This window comes from Eptesicus fuscus, chromosome 9, assembly GCF_027574615.1.
Source record: "Eptesicus fuscus isolate TK198812 chromosome 9, DD_ASM_mEF_20220401, whole genome shotgun sequence".
Classification (NCBI taxonomy): domain Eukaryota; kingdom Metazoa; phylum Chordata; class Mammalia; order Chiroptera; family Vespertilionidae; genus Eptesicus; species Eptesicus fuscus.
Window position 1 is genome coordinate 101,735,515 of NC_072481.1, and position 18,220 is coordinate 101,753,734.

At 39.1% G+C, this 18,220-nt stretch overlaps 1 protein-coding gene across 3 annotated transcripts in view; it reads right to left on the bottom strand.

The window, feature by feature from the left end:
• The window catches only part of GK5 (glycerol kinase 5), a 164,455-nt gene that overhangs the window by 50,522 nt on the left and 95,713 nt on the right, over positions 1-18,220 (bottom strand). For all 3 annotated transcript variants that reach the window (XM_054721620.1, XM_054721622.1, XM_054721621.1), the window contains 5 exons: positions 5,918-5,993; positions 5,301-5,362; positions 5,143-5,216; positions 2,744-2,804; positions 1,317-1,443 (listed from right to left, as the gene is read on the bottom strand). In XM_054721620.1, coding sequence (XP_054577595.1) covers positions 1,317-1,443; positions 2,744-2,804; positions 5,143-5,216; positions 5,301-5,362; positions 5,918-5,993 — 400 coding nt within the window. The remainder of the gene's footprint in view (positions 1-1,316; positions 1,444-2,743; positions 2,805-5,142; positions 5,217-5,300; positions 5,363-5,917; positions 5,994-18,220) is intronic.

The window sequence follows — 18,220 nt, forward strand, 5'->3', positions numbered from 1 at the left end:
TCTCTGAAATGAATATATATATATATCAAGTTTCTAACTCTTAGTATCAGTTTCCTCAACTAAAATGGTCTACCTCAGAGAGCTCTTGTAAGAATAAACTGAGCTAATACAGAAAGAGAACTTAGCATAATGCCTGGCACATTATAAATATTAGCTTTTATTAGCTTTGTACATTAATGTCTCTGGAAACACAGAAATAATATTTGAATTGAGAAATAAAAGGTTATTATGTAACTAAAGGCCCAGTGCATGAATTCGTGCACCAGTGGGGTCCCTCGGCCTGGCCTTTGGGATTGGGCCAAAACTGGCTCTCCAATATCCCCTGAGGTGTCCTGGATTGCAAGAGGGTGCAGGCCAGGTCGAAATACCCCACCAGTGCATGATTGGGGCTGGGGAGGGACGTGAGAGGTTTGCCAGCTGGGGAGGGAACATGGGAGGGTTCCAGGGCATGTCCGGCCCATCTCGCTCAGTCCCAATTGGCCAGACCCCAGAAGCAAGCTAACCTACCAGTCGGAGTGTCTGCCCCCTGGTGGTCAGTGCACATCATAGTGAGTGTTTGAGCGGCTTTAGCATATCATTAGCATATTATGCTTTGATTTGTTGAATGCACGACCAGACACTTAGCATATTAGGCTTTTATTATATAGGATTGGTTAGCTTAAGAACTGTCTTATCTATTGCATTTATCTGTGGTTTCTAAACAACCCTCCTAAGGTAAAACAACCTCATGCAATGATAAACATTTTATAGCTTCTATTTTCCCAGTTAGGGGAAAAGGAACAGATTTAGTGGGGGTGGAAGGTAGGAAAAAGATTTTCAAATCCACCTCTTAGTAATCATGTTAGGGGGCCAGAGGTCAGACTAAGAGCCCCCAGCCATTCTGAGTATAGTTATACAATTGAAATTTCTTGGTTTATACATCCCAAGATTTTTCCCATTAGGGAGAAAAAATTCCTAGTAATTGCCATTAATATGCAGGGATCACTAGTTGAGAACAACTAACTCAAAAAATTCACAAAAATAAAAATAATTTCTTATACATAAACAATACTTTAGAAGTTTAGAAAGATGTGTTAGACACATATTATAGGTAAACTTTTAGAAAGCTAACCAAAATACCCTAATCCAACTGAATTTTTCTATAACATCTCTCTCATTTTTCATGCTTTTAATTTAAAAATAAAGGAAAATGGGGATTAACTGTCTCTAAGAATAATAACTTAAAGTATGTTAGATGATATAAAATACTATCATAAAAGTTAAATTTGCAAAAAGTGGTATTTAATTAATCAATAGGATAAATTCTAAATATTTACCTCCAACATTCTGTTGAGGGTTACTTCCAGTATTGATGTCCAGAAACGTCCCAGTCCCCATGGTCAGCTTCACATCTCCCGTCTGGAAGCAGCACTCTCCAAACATGGCTGCCTGCTGGTCGGCCACCTGCCAAAAATTCAAACAGAGACCTTGGAACCCTAGCTTTGGCCCATTTCACTGCATCCCACTGGCTCACTGAATGTATTCTCATGGTTCAGCATCTTCTCTTTTTTCCTTTTCCTTGAAAAAAAAAATGTTTGGAGAAAACAAGGAGCAATAACTATAGGTTAGGAATCTCTAGGATTAACACTGTACAGAGAACTAATGCACCTTAGCAACTTTTACTCAGCAATCTACTTCATGAGTTTTAAGTATCACCTTAAGAAATAAAAGAATAACCTTAGAAATAAAAGTCAGAATAAAAATTGTGCAGGAAAACCCCCCAAGATATTTTGTTTACATTTTACAAGCAGTTTCACTCAGTCAAAATAATTGACCTCACACCTTTCTTTTAGTAAAAGTGACAGGTGTATGCTTAACTAGAAATAGATGTAACTCAATACCATACATCTTCCAATGATACATTTTTGATAAAAGAAAAAGTACAACATTCTGTTAATTTAGTTAAATGTAGATACATATACAGCAAAATTAATTTGAAGAACACTTTCTTACTAATCTATAGTTTTTCCAGCCATACCTAAATCTAAACCTGAGCCTACCCCTAGATTGAGTAAGACTGATCCTCTCTGAATGAAAAAGAATTTATAAATTGGGCATTGAGTTCCCCTTCCCTCATTTGTTTCCTCTACCTACCATGGTGACTGTCCATCTAGGGACATGGTCTATACTTCCTGCTTAAGCCATTACAGGAAATCAAAGGCAAGATATACACAGCCACTCAATCAGGTGGTAAATCTTTGGGATTCTCCAAGTTATGAAAGTAGAATCAAGAAAGAACCTTCAAACACAAGTAACAGCTAATTTTTCATTCTTCCACAAGCTTCTCTACTGGCAGATGCTGGCTAAGGACTTATAAAATGTAAATACAACTTCTCTAAGTGCCATATCATTTTTTATAGTTACATTGTATTGAATATAAATTAAGCATTGGCCCTATTATTATTCTTATATATCAGAATATCAAATATAAACCAATATTATTCAAAATATAATATTTGAAAAAATTTTAAGTTTCCTAAAAAATATATATAGAGAAATCAGAAAAGGCTGTGAAGTGTTTAGCAGTCCTCTTTCCAGAACAGAGAAAATACTTTTGATTATATCCAAGGTATAAAGAAAATAAAAAAGATGCTTTAATTTTAATCTGCAAGGACCTTTTTTATCTCATATCTAATTCGAACTATTCATATATACTCATTTACTTTATACTATACAAGGAGAAAACCACAAATTTTCAACTTACCAAGGCCATTATTGGTATAGGCACACCAAATATCTCTTCATCCACGGATCCAAAATTGAAGCTTCAAATAAAATTGATTGAAAAGTAAGTTATAATTCCAGAAATGTTAATTTTAAAATTTAGGAATTTTTTTTTAGCATAGGCCAAAAAGTTATCCGATCTAATAAAAGAGTAATATGCAAAATAACCATCACTCCGCAACAAAATGGCGGCCCCCATAGCCACAAGATGGCGGCGCCCAGTCCCCTCAGCCCCGCTTCTGGAGTGTCTGGGACTGTCCGCCGGAGGGGGCAGATCCAGCCTTCCTGCCCCACCGGTGCTGCAGCGGTTGGGCCCATCAGCCCTGCGGGGGTTCGCGTGGACCAAGCGGCAGGCAGACAGAGCCAGGACAGGCTTGCGGGAACCAAGGCTGGATCCGCTCCAGAGGGGGCAGATCCAGCCTTCCCGCTCCGCTGGTGCTGCAGCTCCGCCAGTGCTGCAGCAGTTGGGCCCATCAGCCCATCGGGGGTTCTCGCGGACCAATGGGCGAAGCTGGATCTGCCCCCAGGCCCAGCAGACAGAGCCCAGACAGCAGGGCTTGGGGGCTTCCTTAGCACAGAGGCGGCGGGAACACCCCCAGGCCTGGCAGACAGAATCCGGACTGCAGGGCTTGGGGGCTTCCTTAGCAAGGTGGTGGCGGGAACACTCCAGACCCGCAGACAGAGCCTGGACAGCAGGGCTTGGGGGCTTCCTTAGTAAGGTGGTGGCGGGAACACCCCCAGGCCCCGCAGACAGAACCAGGACAGCAGGGCATAGGGGCTTCCTTAGTGTGTCAGTGTCGGCGAAGCCCCCAGGCCTGGCAGACAGAGCCCACTGCAGGGCATTGGGGCTTCCTTTGCACGGCGGCAGCAGGCAGAGAGCAGACAGCAGGGCATGGGGGCTTCATCTCCATGGCTGCAGTGAAACCCCCAGGCCCCTAAGAGAGCAGAGAACCATGGGAGTGGGCCTGAGCCATCAGTAGGACATCCCCTGAGAGCTCCTGGATTGTAGAGGGTGCAGGTTGAGCTGAGGGACCCCTGTGCATGAATTTCGTGCACTGGGCCTCTAGTCTATATATATATAAAAGCCTAAGCAACCGTTTCAGTGGAATGACTGGTCACTATGATGCTCACTGAGCAGGCAGGCAGGCGAGCAGTTAGGGGCAAGCAGGCAGGCAGGTGAGCAGTTAGAAGAGAGCAGGCAGGCAGGCAGGCAAGCGGCTATGGACAAGCAGGCAGACAGGCGAGCTGTTAGGGGTGAGCGGTCCCAGATTGCAAGAGGGATGTCTGACTACCGGTCTAGGCCCGATCCGGATCGGGCCTAGACCATCAGTTGGACATCCCCTGAGGTGTCCCGGATTGCGAGAGGGTGCAGGCTAGGCTGAGGGACTGCCCCCTGCCCCCCAAGCACCAGACATCTAGTCTATACTAATAAAAGGGTAATATGCTAATTAGACCAGACATCCTTCCAGACTTCCTTTCAGACAAAGCCATGGTAGCGGGGGCTGAGACAGAGGTGGTTAGGGACGATCAGGCCAGCAGGGGAGAGCAGTTAGGGGCACTCAGGCTGGCAGGGGAGAGCAGTTAGGTAGATCAGGCCAGCAGGGAGCAGTTAGGGGTGATCAGGACAGCAGGAGAGGGCAGTTAGGGGCAACCAGGCCAGCAGGGGAGAGCAGTTAGGGGTGACCAGGCCAGCAGGCAGAGTGGTTAGGGGTGATCAGGTAGGCAGGCAGGTGAGTGGTTAGGAGCCAGCGGTCCCAGATTGCAAGAAAGATGTCTGACTGCCAATTTAGGCCCAATCCCGCAGTCAGACATCCCTCGAGGGGTCCCGGATTGGAGAGGGTGCAGGCCAGGCTGAGGGACCCCCCCCTTCCCGTGCACAAATTTCATGCACAGGGCCTCTACTCCTATATAATAAAAGCCTAATATGCTAAGTGTCCAACCATTTGACCAGTGGCTATGATGCGCACTGACCACCAGGGGGCAGACGCTCCGACCAGTTGGTTAGCTTGCTGCTGGGATCCAGCTGATCGGGACTGGGTGAGAAGGGCTGGACACACCCTGGAGAACCTTCCATGGCCCCTCCCCCACCCTGATCGTGCACAGGTGGGGTCCCTTAGCCTGGCCTGTGCTCTCTCACAATCCGGGACCTCTCAAGGGATGTCGGAGAGCCAGTTTTGGCCTGATCCCAGCAGGCCAGGCCGAGGGACCCCACCAGTGCATGAATCCGTGCACCGTGCCTCTAGTATAACATGTTCATAAAGTACCCCAAACATGTAAACCAAATACTTTTCAGTTTTAAATCAAATGCTTTTTCCTCACCAAGGCAAAATGAATTCAAGGACTATTTTGCTGGTTTCTAAGTCCAATGTTCATTATTACCTTGTATCCCTCACAGGAGGCAGGAGAGAGAGTGGTATTGAAAGCAGAGAAGTAATGAAGCTGCTCCAACACATCTGAACATAAAAAATATATAATCAGAATCCAAATTAAATTACACAAAAAGTGATGATTCAAGAAGGAGGAAAAAAACCCTTTACCTCATAAGGGTCAAAAAGTCCAGTGGTACTGGCATTTGAAAAATCCGTGGCAAATTCAGAACCTAAATTTACATTGGAAATAATCTTTTATTATTAGGTAATGTAAACACCTATCTCTAGTTTATAATCTAGACCATTTTTTGACCTGAAAATTCATTCCAAAATGTGTATTTCCAGTAAAAAGTCTCTAAAGCAATTTCCCACTTAATCGTTATGAACTTTCATAATTTACAAAAGTACTTACACACACACTGTCATGTTATGACCCCCAGTTTAAAGATGAGGAAGAGGGTGCAGAGATGCAATGTGATTGCCTATAGTTATACTCAGTTGCAAAATGGGAGATTTGGTACTAAACTCAAATTTTAGCGGTCTTAAAATTAAGACTGTTCCTCAGTCATATATTTGAGGTTTAACCACAGTTTTAAAATCACCATCCTCTTCCAACAAATCTAAAATTAATCTAGCTTTACTATAACATGTAGTTGGTAGGGAACCAAAAGGCAACATGCCTGGGCTACAGGAAGGGAAAAAATAGTAACTTCTATTTTTAGGTAAATCATTTCTATTAGTCAAATTTCAGCTACTTGAGATAAGATTTACCAGATCATCTTTACCTTTTGTGAGCTTATGTAACAACCACGTATCAATAGTCCCAAAGCAGCAATTTTCTTCTTCAATTGCCTTTTGTACCTTGAAATCAGAATAGCACAAATCAATTTTAAAAAGCCAAATTATTAAGTGCATGATTAAGTGCCAAACAATAAGTATAATGAAATCCCATTTATGATAAAAATTAATATATAGAGAGAAACAATTTCTAACGGTTCTAAGCAATTACTATAGGGCAGTGGTTCTCAACCTTTCTAATGCCGCGACCCTTTAATACAGTTCCTCATGTTGTGGTGACCCCCAACCATAAAATTATTTTCGTTGCTACTTCATAACTGTAATTTTGCTACTGTTATGAGTCGTAATGTAAATATCTGTGTTTTCCGATGGTCTTAGGCGACCCTGCTAGCGGTTCTCAACCTGTGGGTCGCGACTCACAGGTTGAGAACCGCTGCTGTAGAGCCTAAGACCATCGGAAAACACAGATATTTACATTAGGATTCATTAACAGTAGCAAAATTACAGTAGCAAATATAATTCATAAACAATTAAGCATAGTGTGTTCCACTAAAGCTTTAATATGCACATTGGATTTGGAATTTCATACACTCCTTTTCATGTGTCACAAAATATTCTTCTTTTCTTTTTTAACCAATCAATTTAAACACCATTCTTAACTTGCTGTACAGAAAAGGCAAGGGGTTGGATTTGATCTGTGAGCCATTGTGTGCATCTCCTGTTTTAGGCTATTTATAGTTAGAGATATTTATATGTCCAACTTAAAAAATGTATATACTTTTCTTCACTAAAATAACGCATGCTTGGTTTAAAACTAAAGGGTTTCATACCCTATAGCAGTGGCACTGAAATGGCAGAGTACTTGTGACAGAAACTTGTAGCTTTAAAAACCTCAAATTTTACTATATGGCATTTTACAAAAAATATTTACCAATCCTTCGCGTAAAGCATGCCAAAGGAAACAAAAGTATCAACTAGCTAGTAGAGAAACTGAAATGCTTGTTAGGATATTATTAACATACTAAAAAATAATTCCCTAAATCATAATATGTCACCTCTCCAACTCTTACTTGTCCCTCAAGACTAACATTTCCTAGCTTTGTTCACCCAGCACCCTAGAGATAGCTTCTATACAGCCATTACTTCCCAGGCTCATTACTTCCCTACTCGACCCTAAGCTCCTTAAGGGCATTCATATTTAAAACCCCAACAACTAGGAGGGTTTCTGGAATACAGCAGATGTTTAAAGAAATGCTTGCTAAATAAATAACTGAGATAAAAAGAATGTCAAATGAAGACATTTAAAATGAATTAGTATATTTTAACAGTAGAATCAATAAAATGAAAATGCATGATATGAAGTCCAGAAAAAGAGGTCATTTGTAGGTTATTTGTAACAAGTATTTTGAAGACTCCATCCAAGTGTTCTATCACTTAAATATGGAGTGCTTAAAATGATATTATTACATTCAAACTTTTGTTAAATTCAAAAGTTGTAATTCTAATATTGGTTCCAGATTAGACAAAGTTTAATCTGTATGTCAGTGAGAAATATAATACCTGGCTGATAGTAAGCTCATTTGTCCATTTAAAAAATATTTGAGTCAGGCCCTCTGATAAGTCATATGCCCTTATAAGGCTAGGAGGACACAGTAGGTATCAGGGCTTTCTAAAGTAGGAGGACACAGGTCAATCCTCCTTGCATTGGGTTAAGATTCCAAATGGCACTACCCTAGGAGTAGGGCAAACTAAAAGAACAGGCTCTCACAGGAACTGTAACTCAGTTTTGAGTCATCTCAATCTTTAAACTGGTTTGAGATAATCCTGGCGCCTAAAAGAATGGCAAAAACAAACATAAATCATATTCAGAGCAAGATAGCATTATGTTACAAACTCATAATTTCTACACACAATTTTGCAAATACAATGTCTAGCTCATATATACATACATACATACAAATAAGTAACTAGGCTCACCAACGTCATCAACTTGTATACATTGAATATGTATGTTTTTTGTAAGTCAATCATATCTAAATGAATTGGTTTAAAAATTTCAAAAACCAATTAATTAACCAGGCATAGGAAGACACAAGAGAATATGAAAAAAAAAAAAAAAAAGGAAAAACAGGCAACCCTTGGAGGCTACATATATTGAAATTAATAGTTATGGGCCTTAAAATACCATGATAATTATGTCACAAAATAGTGTAGAACTAAAAAATTAAGAACTTAATGGATGTGTTTTAATAATGCATTAGAAACATATAAAGAGAAAATAATAGATTTGGAAGACAGATTAGGAGGAATATCCTACCTAATAAAACAGTAATGTGCAAATTGACCGTACCTTCACTACACCCATAAGCCACGCCCACCAGCCACGCCCACCAGCCAATCAGGAGCAAATACACACATTAAACCAGCAAAGATGGTGGGGGGTTGGGATCCAAGCAATGATGGTGGACTGGGGCAGGCGGTTATCGCTGGCAGCCACCTGACCAGGTCCCGGATAGGGGCTTCGAGTCAGCGGCGGCTGACTTGAAGCCCCTATCAGGGATGACGAACCAGGGCAGGCGGCATGGGTTAGCGCCGCCAGCCGCATGACCAGGTCCACGATCAGGGATCAGGGACCAGGGCAGGCAGCGTGGGTTAGCACCCACAGCCGCCTCACCAGGTCCCCGATAGGGACTTGGAGTCTAGCACAACAAAAAGAATATTCAGCAAAAGCAGGAGACAAAGTTTCATAAGTTCTCCCCCAGGTCACCACTGTTCTCTTACACATTTTAATTATCCCAGACTTTGCCTGATGGGATTTGATTTTAATTATGCCTGATAGAGATTACATGGCATGAATTGTAGGCTCATTCTTTTTGTGGTTGCCTGAGAAAGGCCTTGGAATGAGAGAAGGCACTTTTATTTTCCTTTTTCATTCTTTAGAGGCTGAGGAATTACAGTTATATGAAGAACTTAGTGAGAGAATGAAAGTCTCATGCTGTATTTTTCTGTAAGTTTTATCATGTGGACTATCAAAAACTTGGTGGGATCCTTTTCAAGAGGTGTTATAAAAATTATGTTGGAATTAACATTCAAGAGTAAAAGGAGAGAAGAGAGTGGTGGGTAAAGGAAAGAATTTTGTCCTAGAAACCAAATAGAAGCCACATAAACCTTCAGATTCTTACTCATTGTGCTTTGGAGGTAAAGGATAATTTTTTAAAAAGGTAAAATCATGACTCATAATCTATATAGATAAAAGGCTAAGTGACCGACATTTGTCCATCCGTCCGACCAACCGGTACATATGACGCACACTGGAAATTTAAAAATAAACTTTGACTCGCATACGTGCCATACATATAAAGCTCTCACTGGCGCTAATTTGAATGTTGCATTTGGTGAGAAAGTTCTTTTCAGAGGGGATTTTTGTGCTGCCATGCTATACGATTGGCCATAGTACAAACGAGTTTAAAGTACTATAGTGTTTGGGGATGTTTCAGACAGTTGTCTTTTAAAACAAATATGAGATCAGAGGATTCTGCTTATAGTGAATGGTTAGTAAAACTTGGAGATGGCAAACTTGATAGCGGTTTTCATTTAGGAATGGATATTATTGAAATTCCCCATGAAATGATTTTTAATGGATCTATTAGTAAAGCCACCTTTGGAAATAGTATATCTATAGATAATATTAAAAATATACCTAAATGTAAAAACAAAAAAAATAAATAAAAAATAAAAAAAGGAAAAAAAACATAAACAACAACAACAAAAAAAAAAAACGGAAAAAAAAAATCTAAATGTGCAATTCTTTGTCCAAAAAAATGAGCACGTTCAAAAATTAAATGAAGAAATTTTGGATATACTTGATGGAGATTTTCACACCTATTTGAGTGATGATTCCATTGACTCAACAGATGATGCTGAAAAGGAAAATTTTCCTATTGCATTTCTTAATAGTATTACTCCTTCAGAAATGCCGTGTCATAAATTAAAATTGAAAGTGGGTGCAATCATCATGCTATTGAGAAATCTTAATAATAAATGGGGTCTTTGTAATGGTACCAGATTTATTATCAAAAGATTACGACCTAACATTATCAAAGCTGAAATATTAACAGGATCTGCAGAGGGAGAGATTGTTCTGATTCCAAGAATTGATTTGTTCCCATCTGACACTGGCCACCCATTTAAATTAATTCGAAGATAGTTTCCCGTTATGCCAGCATTTGTGATGACTATTAATAAATCACAAGGACAAACTCTAGACAGAGTAGGAATATTCCTACCTGAACCCGTTTTTGGACATGGTCCGTTATATGTTGCTTTCTCTCTCTCTCTTTTTTTTTTTTTAAGTATTTTTAAAAAATATTTTATTGATTTTTTTTACAGAGAGGAAGGGAAAGGGATAGAGAGTTAGAAACATCAATGAGAGAGAAACATCGATCAGCTGCCTCCTGCACACCTCCTATGGGGGATGTGCCCGCAACCAAGGTACATGCCCTTGACCAGAATCGAACCTGGGACCTTTCAGTCCACAGGGTGACGCTCTATCCACTGAGCCAAACCAGTTACGGCTGTTGCTTTCTCTTGAGGTCAAAGAGCATGTGACGTTAAAGTTAAAGTTGTAAATACTTTATCTCAAGGGAAATTAGTCAAGCACTCTGAAAGTGTTTTTACTCTTAATGTGGTATACAGAGAGATATTAGAATAAGTTTAATCACTTTATCAGTCATTATTTGCATCAATGTTGTTTTTATATTATGAGTTTGTTATTGTTGTTATATCATTTTGTTATTGTTTAGTTATTAATAAAATTATGTATTATTTTCATATACATTGTACTCATTTCCTTTTATCTCTCACACTTTTATTATAGAGAAAGGGCAAATAGCAATATTAAAATATTTCATCTAATTAATTCCCTTTCAATGTGCACGAATTTTGTGCACCGGGCTACTAGTCCATAATAAAGTACATGGAGAAAAAAGAATGAAAAAATACGTAAAACAGAGTGAGAGACAAAGAAAATTTAGTGAGGTCAAATATATGTGTAATTGGACTTTCAGAAGGAAAGAAGATGAGAAGAATGAATCAGAAATTACATTTTAGATAGTGGCTGAGAAATTTTCAAAATCAACAAATAATATCAAGCAATGAATTCAAGACACCCTAAAAGTCTCAAGTAGATTGCCATACCTAGAAAATAGGTGGAGAAAATGTGTTTGATAAATTCAACACCCACTCAAAATAAAGTCTTAGCAAACTAGAATAAGTAGATAATTTCCTTAAATTTGATAAAGAATATCTAAAGAAAATCTACTACAAATTTATACTAACTTGTGAAATGTTGAAACCTTTTGTTCCAAGATAAGGAATGAGAAAAGGATATTTGTGGTCATTCCTTCTAGTCAATATATCCTAATATGAGGGTGACAGGATCTTTGACTTTGGGTGGTGGGCACAGGGTCCTATACACAGATTTTGTAAATTAGTAATCCACACATGTAACCAATATGTTCATGTTGAGTAATGTCACTGCAATAAAACACACACACACACACACACACACACACACACACACACAAAACAACAACAACAAAACAAACAAAAAAAACTCCAATATATTCTAGAGGTCCTTGTCGATACCCGGAAAATAAAAGTAAACTCATATTTCTACATAATATTAAGGTTATTAGGGCATTAAAAATTAAACCAATGTCGCTGACGGGTGTGGCTAAGTTGGTTGGAGCAATATCCTGCATACCAAAAGGTTGCAGGTTTAATTCCTGGTCAGGGTACATACCTAGGTTTCGGGTAATATATTCATATGGGCGGAAATCAATAGATGTCTCTGTCTCTCCCTGTCTCTCTCCCCCCGCACACCGCCCCCCCCCCCGCTTGCCCCGCTGCCTCCCTTCTCTTCCCCGCTCCCAGCCTCCGCTTCCTCTAAGCATACCCTTGAGTGAGGATTAAAAAAATTCAAACAATGAGATACTACTTCACACTTATTAGAATGGCTAAAATCCAAAACACTGACATCCATGTTAGCCAGGGTGTGGAACAACAGGAATTCTCTTTACTTGTAAGTAGGAATACAAAATGGTAGTCACTTTGGAAAATAATCTGGCAGTTTCTTACACAGTTTACCATATGATCCTGTAGTTGCACACCTGGATATTTACCCAAATGAGTTGAAAATTAATGTTCATACAAAAACCTGCACACAAATGTTTATAGAAGCTTTGTTCATAATTGCCGCAAACGGGAAGCAACCAGATGTCCTTCAGTAGGTGACTGGATAAACAAACTGTGACATATCCAAACAATGAAATATTAATCAGTGAGAAAAAGAAATGAGTTACCAAGCCACAAAAAGACAGAGAGATCTTTAATATACGTTGCTAAGTGAAAGAAGCCAGGCCCGGCCAATGTGGCTCAGTGGTTGAACGTCGACCCATGCGCCAAGAAGTTGCTGTTCCGATTCCTGGTCAAGGCACATGCTCAGGTTGCAGGCTCAATTCCCAGTGAGGGGCATGCAGAAGGCAGCCGATTGATGTTTCTCTCTCACTGATGTTTCTATCTTTCCCTTCTCCCTCTCCCTGCTTAAAAATCAATAAAAACATTTTTTAAAAAAGCAAGAAGCCAGTCTGAAAGGGTACGTACAGTACAGTATGTACCTGTACGATTCCAACAATAAGACATTCTAAAAAAGGCAAAACTATATATAGAGAAAAACATTAGAGATTGCCAGGGGTTCCAGGAGTGAGGAGAGAGAGAGATGAATAAGTAAAGCACAGAAGATTTTTATGACAGTGAAACTACTGTGTGTGATGCTGTAATGTGAGATACATTACATTAATAATACTTAAGAATAATGTGTCAATCCTGATTCATCAATTGGAACAAATGTACCACATTAATACAAGATGCTAATAATAGAAGAAATGCTGGGGAGTTGTAGATGGGAACTCTATGTACTTTCTGCTCATGTTTCTGTAAACCTAAAAATGCTCTAAAAATTAAAATCTACCAATTTATAATGGACAAAAGATTCATTCAGATTGTCTATATCTTCTTGATAGAGTTTCAGTAGTGTATTTCTAGGAAATTTTCCATTTTACTTAGGCTAATTTGTTGGCATACAGTTGTTCATATTATAGCCTAACTAGAGGCCTGGTGCATATTCGTGCAGTGGTAGCCTGGGAGTCCCTCAGCCTGGCCTGAGCCCTCTCGCAGTCCAGGACCCCTCGGGGGATGTCTGACTGCTAACTTAGGCCCGATCTGCTGGCAGTCAGACACCCCTCTCACAGTCCGGGGCTCTCGCAGTCTGGGACCCCTCGCTTCTTATCGCCCACCTGCAGCAGAGGTGGGAGAGACTCCTGCCACCGCCTCTGTGCTTGCCAGCCAGGCTTCTGGCTGAGCAGCACTCCTCCTGTGGGAGCACACTGACCACGAGGGGGCAGCTCCTATGTTGAGCATCTGCCCCCAGGTGGTCCGTGCACATCATAGCAACTGGTCATTCCAACATTCAGTCGATTTGCATATTATGCTTTTATTATATAGGATTATGATTTTATTTCTGTGAGGTTGGAATTAATATTCTCTATCTTAAGTTTAGTTATTTGGGTCTTCTCTTGTTTTTCCTTGTCAGTCTAGCTAATTTTTTAAATCAGCTTTGGGTATGGTTGAATTTTTAAACTGTTTTCTATTCTCTTTTTCATTAAGTTTCATTCTAAACTTTATATTTCTTTTCTTATGTGTGCTTTAGATTTAACTTGTTTATCTTCTTTCAGTATCTTAAGGTAGAATTTTAGATTATTTTTTATATAATCTCTATATGTAATATAATCTTGCTATTAATCTCTCCCTAAACACTACTTTAGTTTACCTGCATCACATTTTGATATGCTGCATTTTTATTTTTATTCATCAAAAAGTATTTTCTAATTTCTCTTGGGAGGTCTTTTAACCATTCATCATTTTAAAATGCAATTTAATTTCCACATATTTTTTGAACTTCCCAAATTTCTTTGTTACCTATTTCTAACTTTAATCTTTTGTTGACAGAGAAATACTTTGTCCTTTTAAATTTATTCAGGCTTGCATGATGGTGTAGCATATAGTCTATCTTAGAGAATGTTTCACATGCACTGAAGAAGAATGTATATTCTGCTGCTGTTGGAGTTTTCTATAAATGTCTATTAGCTCTAGTTAGTTTATACTGCTGTTCAAGTTTTCTGTTTGCTTGTTCATCTTCTCTCCAGTTCTTTTCATGATTCAAAGTGGGGTATTGATGTTTCCAACTATTATTGTTGAATTGTCTATTTTTAGCCCTTTAATTCTGTCAGTTTTTACTTCATGTATTTTGAGGCTCTGTTATTAGGTACATGTATGTTTATAATTATTATATATTTCTGATGGATTGACCTTCTTCTATGGTAAAATGCCTCTCTTTATCACTGGTAAGATTTTTAAAATTATTTTGTCTGATATTAGTATTGCCATTTATCTTCATATAGTTTTTAGTTGTGTGATATATATATTTTTTCCATTTTTTTATTTCTCAATTATACTTTATATAAAAAATTACTCTGTAATAGTTTGTCTATAAGAAATTAGTTAGAAAATCATATGCTTTAGAAACCACTACTTCAAGTACTTTTATCTTGATATTACTGACTATATTCCCCAGCTGTAATCTACATCTCTGAGGCTATTCTTTTTTAAAAATATATTTTTATTGATTTCAGAGAGAAAGGGAGAGGGAGAGAAAGATAGAAACATCAATAATGGTAGAGAATCATCGACCAGCTGCCTCCTGCACACCTCCTTACTGGGGATCGAGCCCACAATCCTGGCATGTGCCCTGACCAGGAAGCAAACCGGACCTACTGGTTCATAGGTTGACTCTCAACCACTGAGGCAAGTCAGCTGGACATCTGAGGTTATTCTTAAACTACCAATTTCTAATGCTTAATTCCTTCACCTTTTCAATTTGACATAACACCCCTCCCTTCTCACAGCTATTGTTTCCATGAGTCTGTTTCTATTTTCTCTATTTTGTTCTTTAGATTCCATATATAAATGAAATCATATGGTATTTGTCTTTCTCTGAATGCCATTTTACTTAGCATAATACGCTCTAGATCCATCCATGCTGTCCCAAAAAATAACATTTCCTCCTTTTTTATAACCAACTAGTATTCCACTATGTAAATGGATCACAACTTTTTTATCCACTCATCTACTGATGGGCACTTGGGTTGCTTCAAAATTTTGGCTATTGTAAATAACGCTACAATGAACATAGGGGTGTATATATTCTTTCTAATCAATGTTTCAGGTTCCTTTGGATATATTCCCATAGGGCAATGATGGCAAACCTATGACACGTGTGTCAGCACTGACACGCGTAGCCATTTGTGATGACACGTGGCCGCTGAGGCGGCCACATGCCGATGATGAAACATTTGCTGCTCCCGAGGATGAAACATTTGCGACTAGTTAACTCCAAGACTCTAGTCGCAAATGTTTCATCCTCCCCTATTAGACACTCTGTGCCAGAGGTCTGTAGGCCAAAACAACAGAAGTCCAGACAGAGCATCTAGTTCTGGGACTTCCGGTTAAGCCGGGATCTTTGCCCTCACTTCCGCCGGCAGAGCAGGGAGCAGTGGAACGCAGCGGGGGATGCGTCTCTGGGGGCCCTGCATTACCAGTAACCAAATAACAGTTAACCAGAGCAACCATTATCTACTGTTCAGGGGTGTCATGGATTTCTAATCCATCATTACTGAGATAAGTGAGGGGGAGGCTGGGAGAGGTGAGGGTTTGTGGCGTGCTATGGGTGCCGTTTCCCGCCATTAGAAATAGCGGCAGCCATTTTAATTCACATAAGGAACACCAACTTGCTCCATAGTGCAGACTCCATTTCACCACTATTACTGTTGTGCATCCTTATTAACCCCTATTTCTGCTTATTAACCCTGCCCTTTCCTAAAAGACAGTTATATGCACCATTTTGTGGTTAGGCTAGTTAACCCCTAACAGCCTGCAGGCCTAATAAGCTATCTATAATTCTATCTTCTGTCACTGCACCCCTGATGGAGAATCCAAAAAATAAAAAACTAAGGTTAAGTAAAGGAAGTGGTAGTAGCAGTGACCGACCCTTTCAAGAGACATGAACCGAGATGTATGGCTTAATAGAAAAAAATGGCAGATCATTTTGCGTTCTATGTACTGAAACGGTAGTAAGCAGAACGTGGAATATAAATAGACATTTTGAAACTAATCATTCCCAGCTCTTGGAAAAAAGTGAGGAAGAAAGGAAGGAATACATTTCAAGGCAGCTACACCTTTATAAGAGCCAATCTAATTCCATCCTTAAATTTATAAAAGGCTCTACAAATTTAACATCTGCAAGTTTGAGCATTGCTCACTCTATAGCTCAGCATGGAAAAGCACTCAGTGAGGGAGAATTTATTAAAGAAACTCTCCTAAGATGTGCACCAGTTCTATTTCACAATATGCAGAATAAAGATGCAATTATTAAGAGAATATCTGAGTTACCACTCAGTAGAAATATCATAAAAGACCGAATAATGAGACTGAACACAAATGTACAACATCAATTAAAGAGAGACATAAGGAAGTGTAAATATTTTTCCATCTCTCTTAATGAAACTACTGATGTCACATCACATGCTCAGTTGGCCATTATTGGTCGATATTCTGATGGTCTCACAATGAGAGAAGAGTTGATAAAGTTAGTATCAGTGTCAACAAGTAAATCAGGAAGTGAAATATGTAAGGTTGTTATACAAACATTTCATGACCTAAGCATTGATATCTCTAAAGTTGTGTCAGTGACGACAGATGGGGCACAAAATATGGTGGGGGAAAAAGTCAGATTTGTCAAATTGTTTACAGAAGCTATTGGACATCCGATTGTGCCTTTTCATTGTATTATCCATCAGGAGGCTTTATGTGCCAAGGCAGGATTCACCGACTTAAACGACTTAATGTCAGTTGTTACAAAAATAGTTAATTTAATAGCTGCTCACCCCCTTCACAAGCGAGAATTTTCGGCACTTTTACTGGAGGTTGATTCCACCTACAGTGGACTGCTGATGTACAATAATGTAAGATGGCTGAGCCGAGGCAAAGTTCTTGAGCGCTTTGTGGAGTGCTTTGAAGAAATTAAGGTATTTCTTGACGATAGGATCTGGGAAACTTTCCTCAGCTTAATGATGATAAGTGGGTCAACACCCTGATGTTTTTTACAGATCTCTCTGTTCATATTAATGAACTGAACTTAAAGTTACAAGGTTTTGGTAAAAGTATTGACTTTATGTTTGGATACATAAAAGCTTTTGAAAGTAAAGTTAAAATTTTCAAGCGAGATATAGAAACTAAAACTTACAAGTATTTTCCTCGAGTAACGAAGTATTTTGAGAAGGCCAGTGCAGCTGTACAAAATGAAATGGAACTCTTGCATATGAAGTACCAGCTTGTTTTAGACTCGTTACTTGACCAGTTTAGTGATAGATTTAGTCAATTTAGAAGTCTAGAACAGACCATGAAAATAATTAAGTATCCTGATTTAGTAGTCTACAATAGTTTGGAATTAAATGGTTTCCAATGGATGCAAATTGATGATTTGGAGATGCAACTTGCAGAATTTCAAGACAGTATCTGGGCTCAGGTGTTTGTTGACTTGAGGTCAAAGCTTGAGAATCTGGAAAGGTGCCGCTTGGAGAATCAAGAGGAGTGCCACTACGAACAGGAAATTTGGAGTGCCTGGAACCGACTACCAGACACTTTTAGCACCCTGAAAAATATAGCAATGGCTTTACTCACAATTTTTCCCTCTACATACTTTTGTGAGGCCTCATTCTTAGCGTTAAATAATATCAAAACCAACAAAAGAAACAGATTGACAGATGAAGTTAGTAGCGCTTGCTTGGGCCTGAAGTGTACAAAATACCAACCTTCAATTGAAGATTTAGCCAATGAAATTCAGCAACAAAAAGGTCACTAATAGGCAGGTTAGTTAAAGAATTCCCCCTCCCCCTCACTTATCTTAGTTCACGGCACCCCACACAAGCTAAATAATATCAAGACCAACAAAAGAAACCGACTGACGGATGAACAAAGAAGTCACTAAGCAGGTAAGTTAAATATTTAGTTTCTGGTTTATTAAATACAATTATATATAACAATTATACATTTATGTTATTTAAACTATAAATATCGCGAAATAATGTTTTTCCCTCAAAGTGACACACTACCGG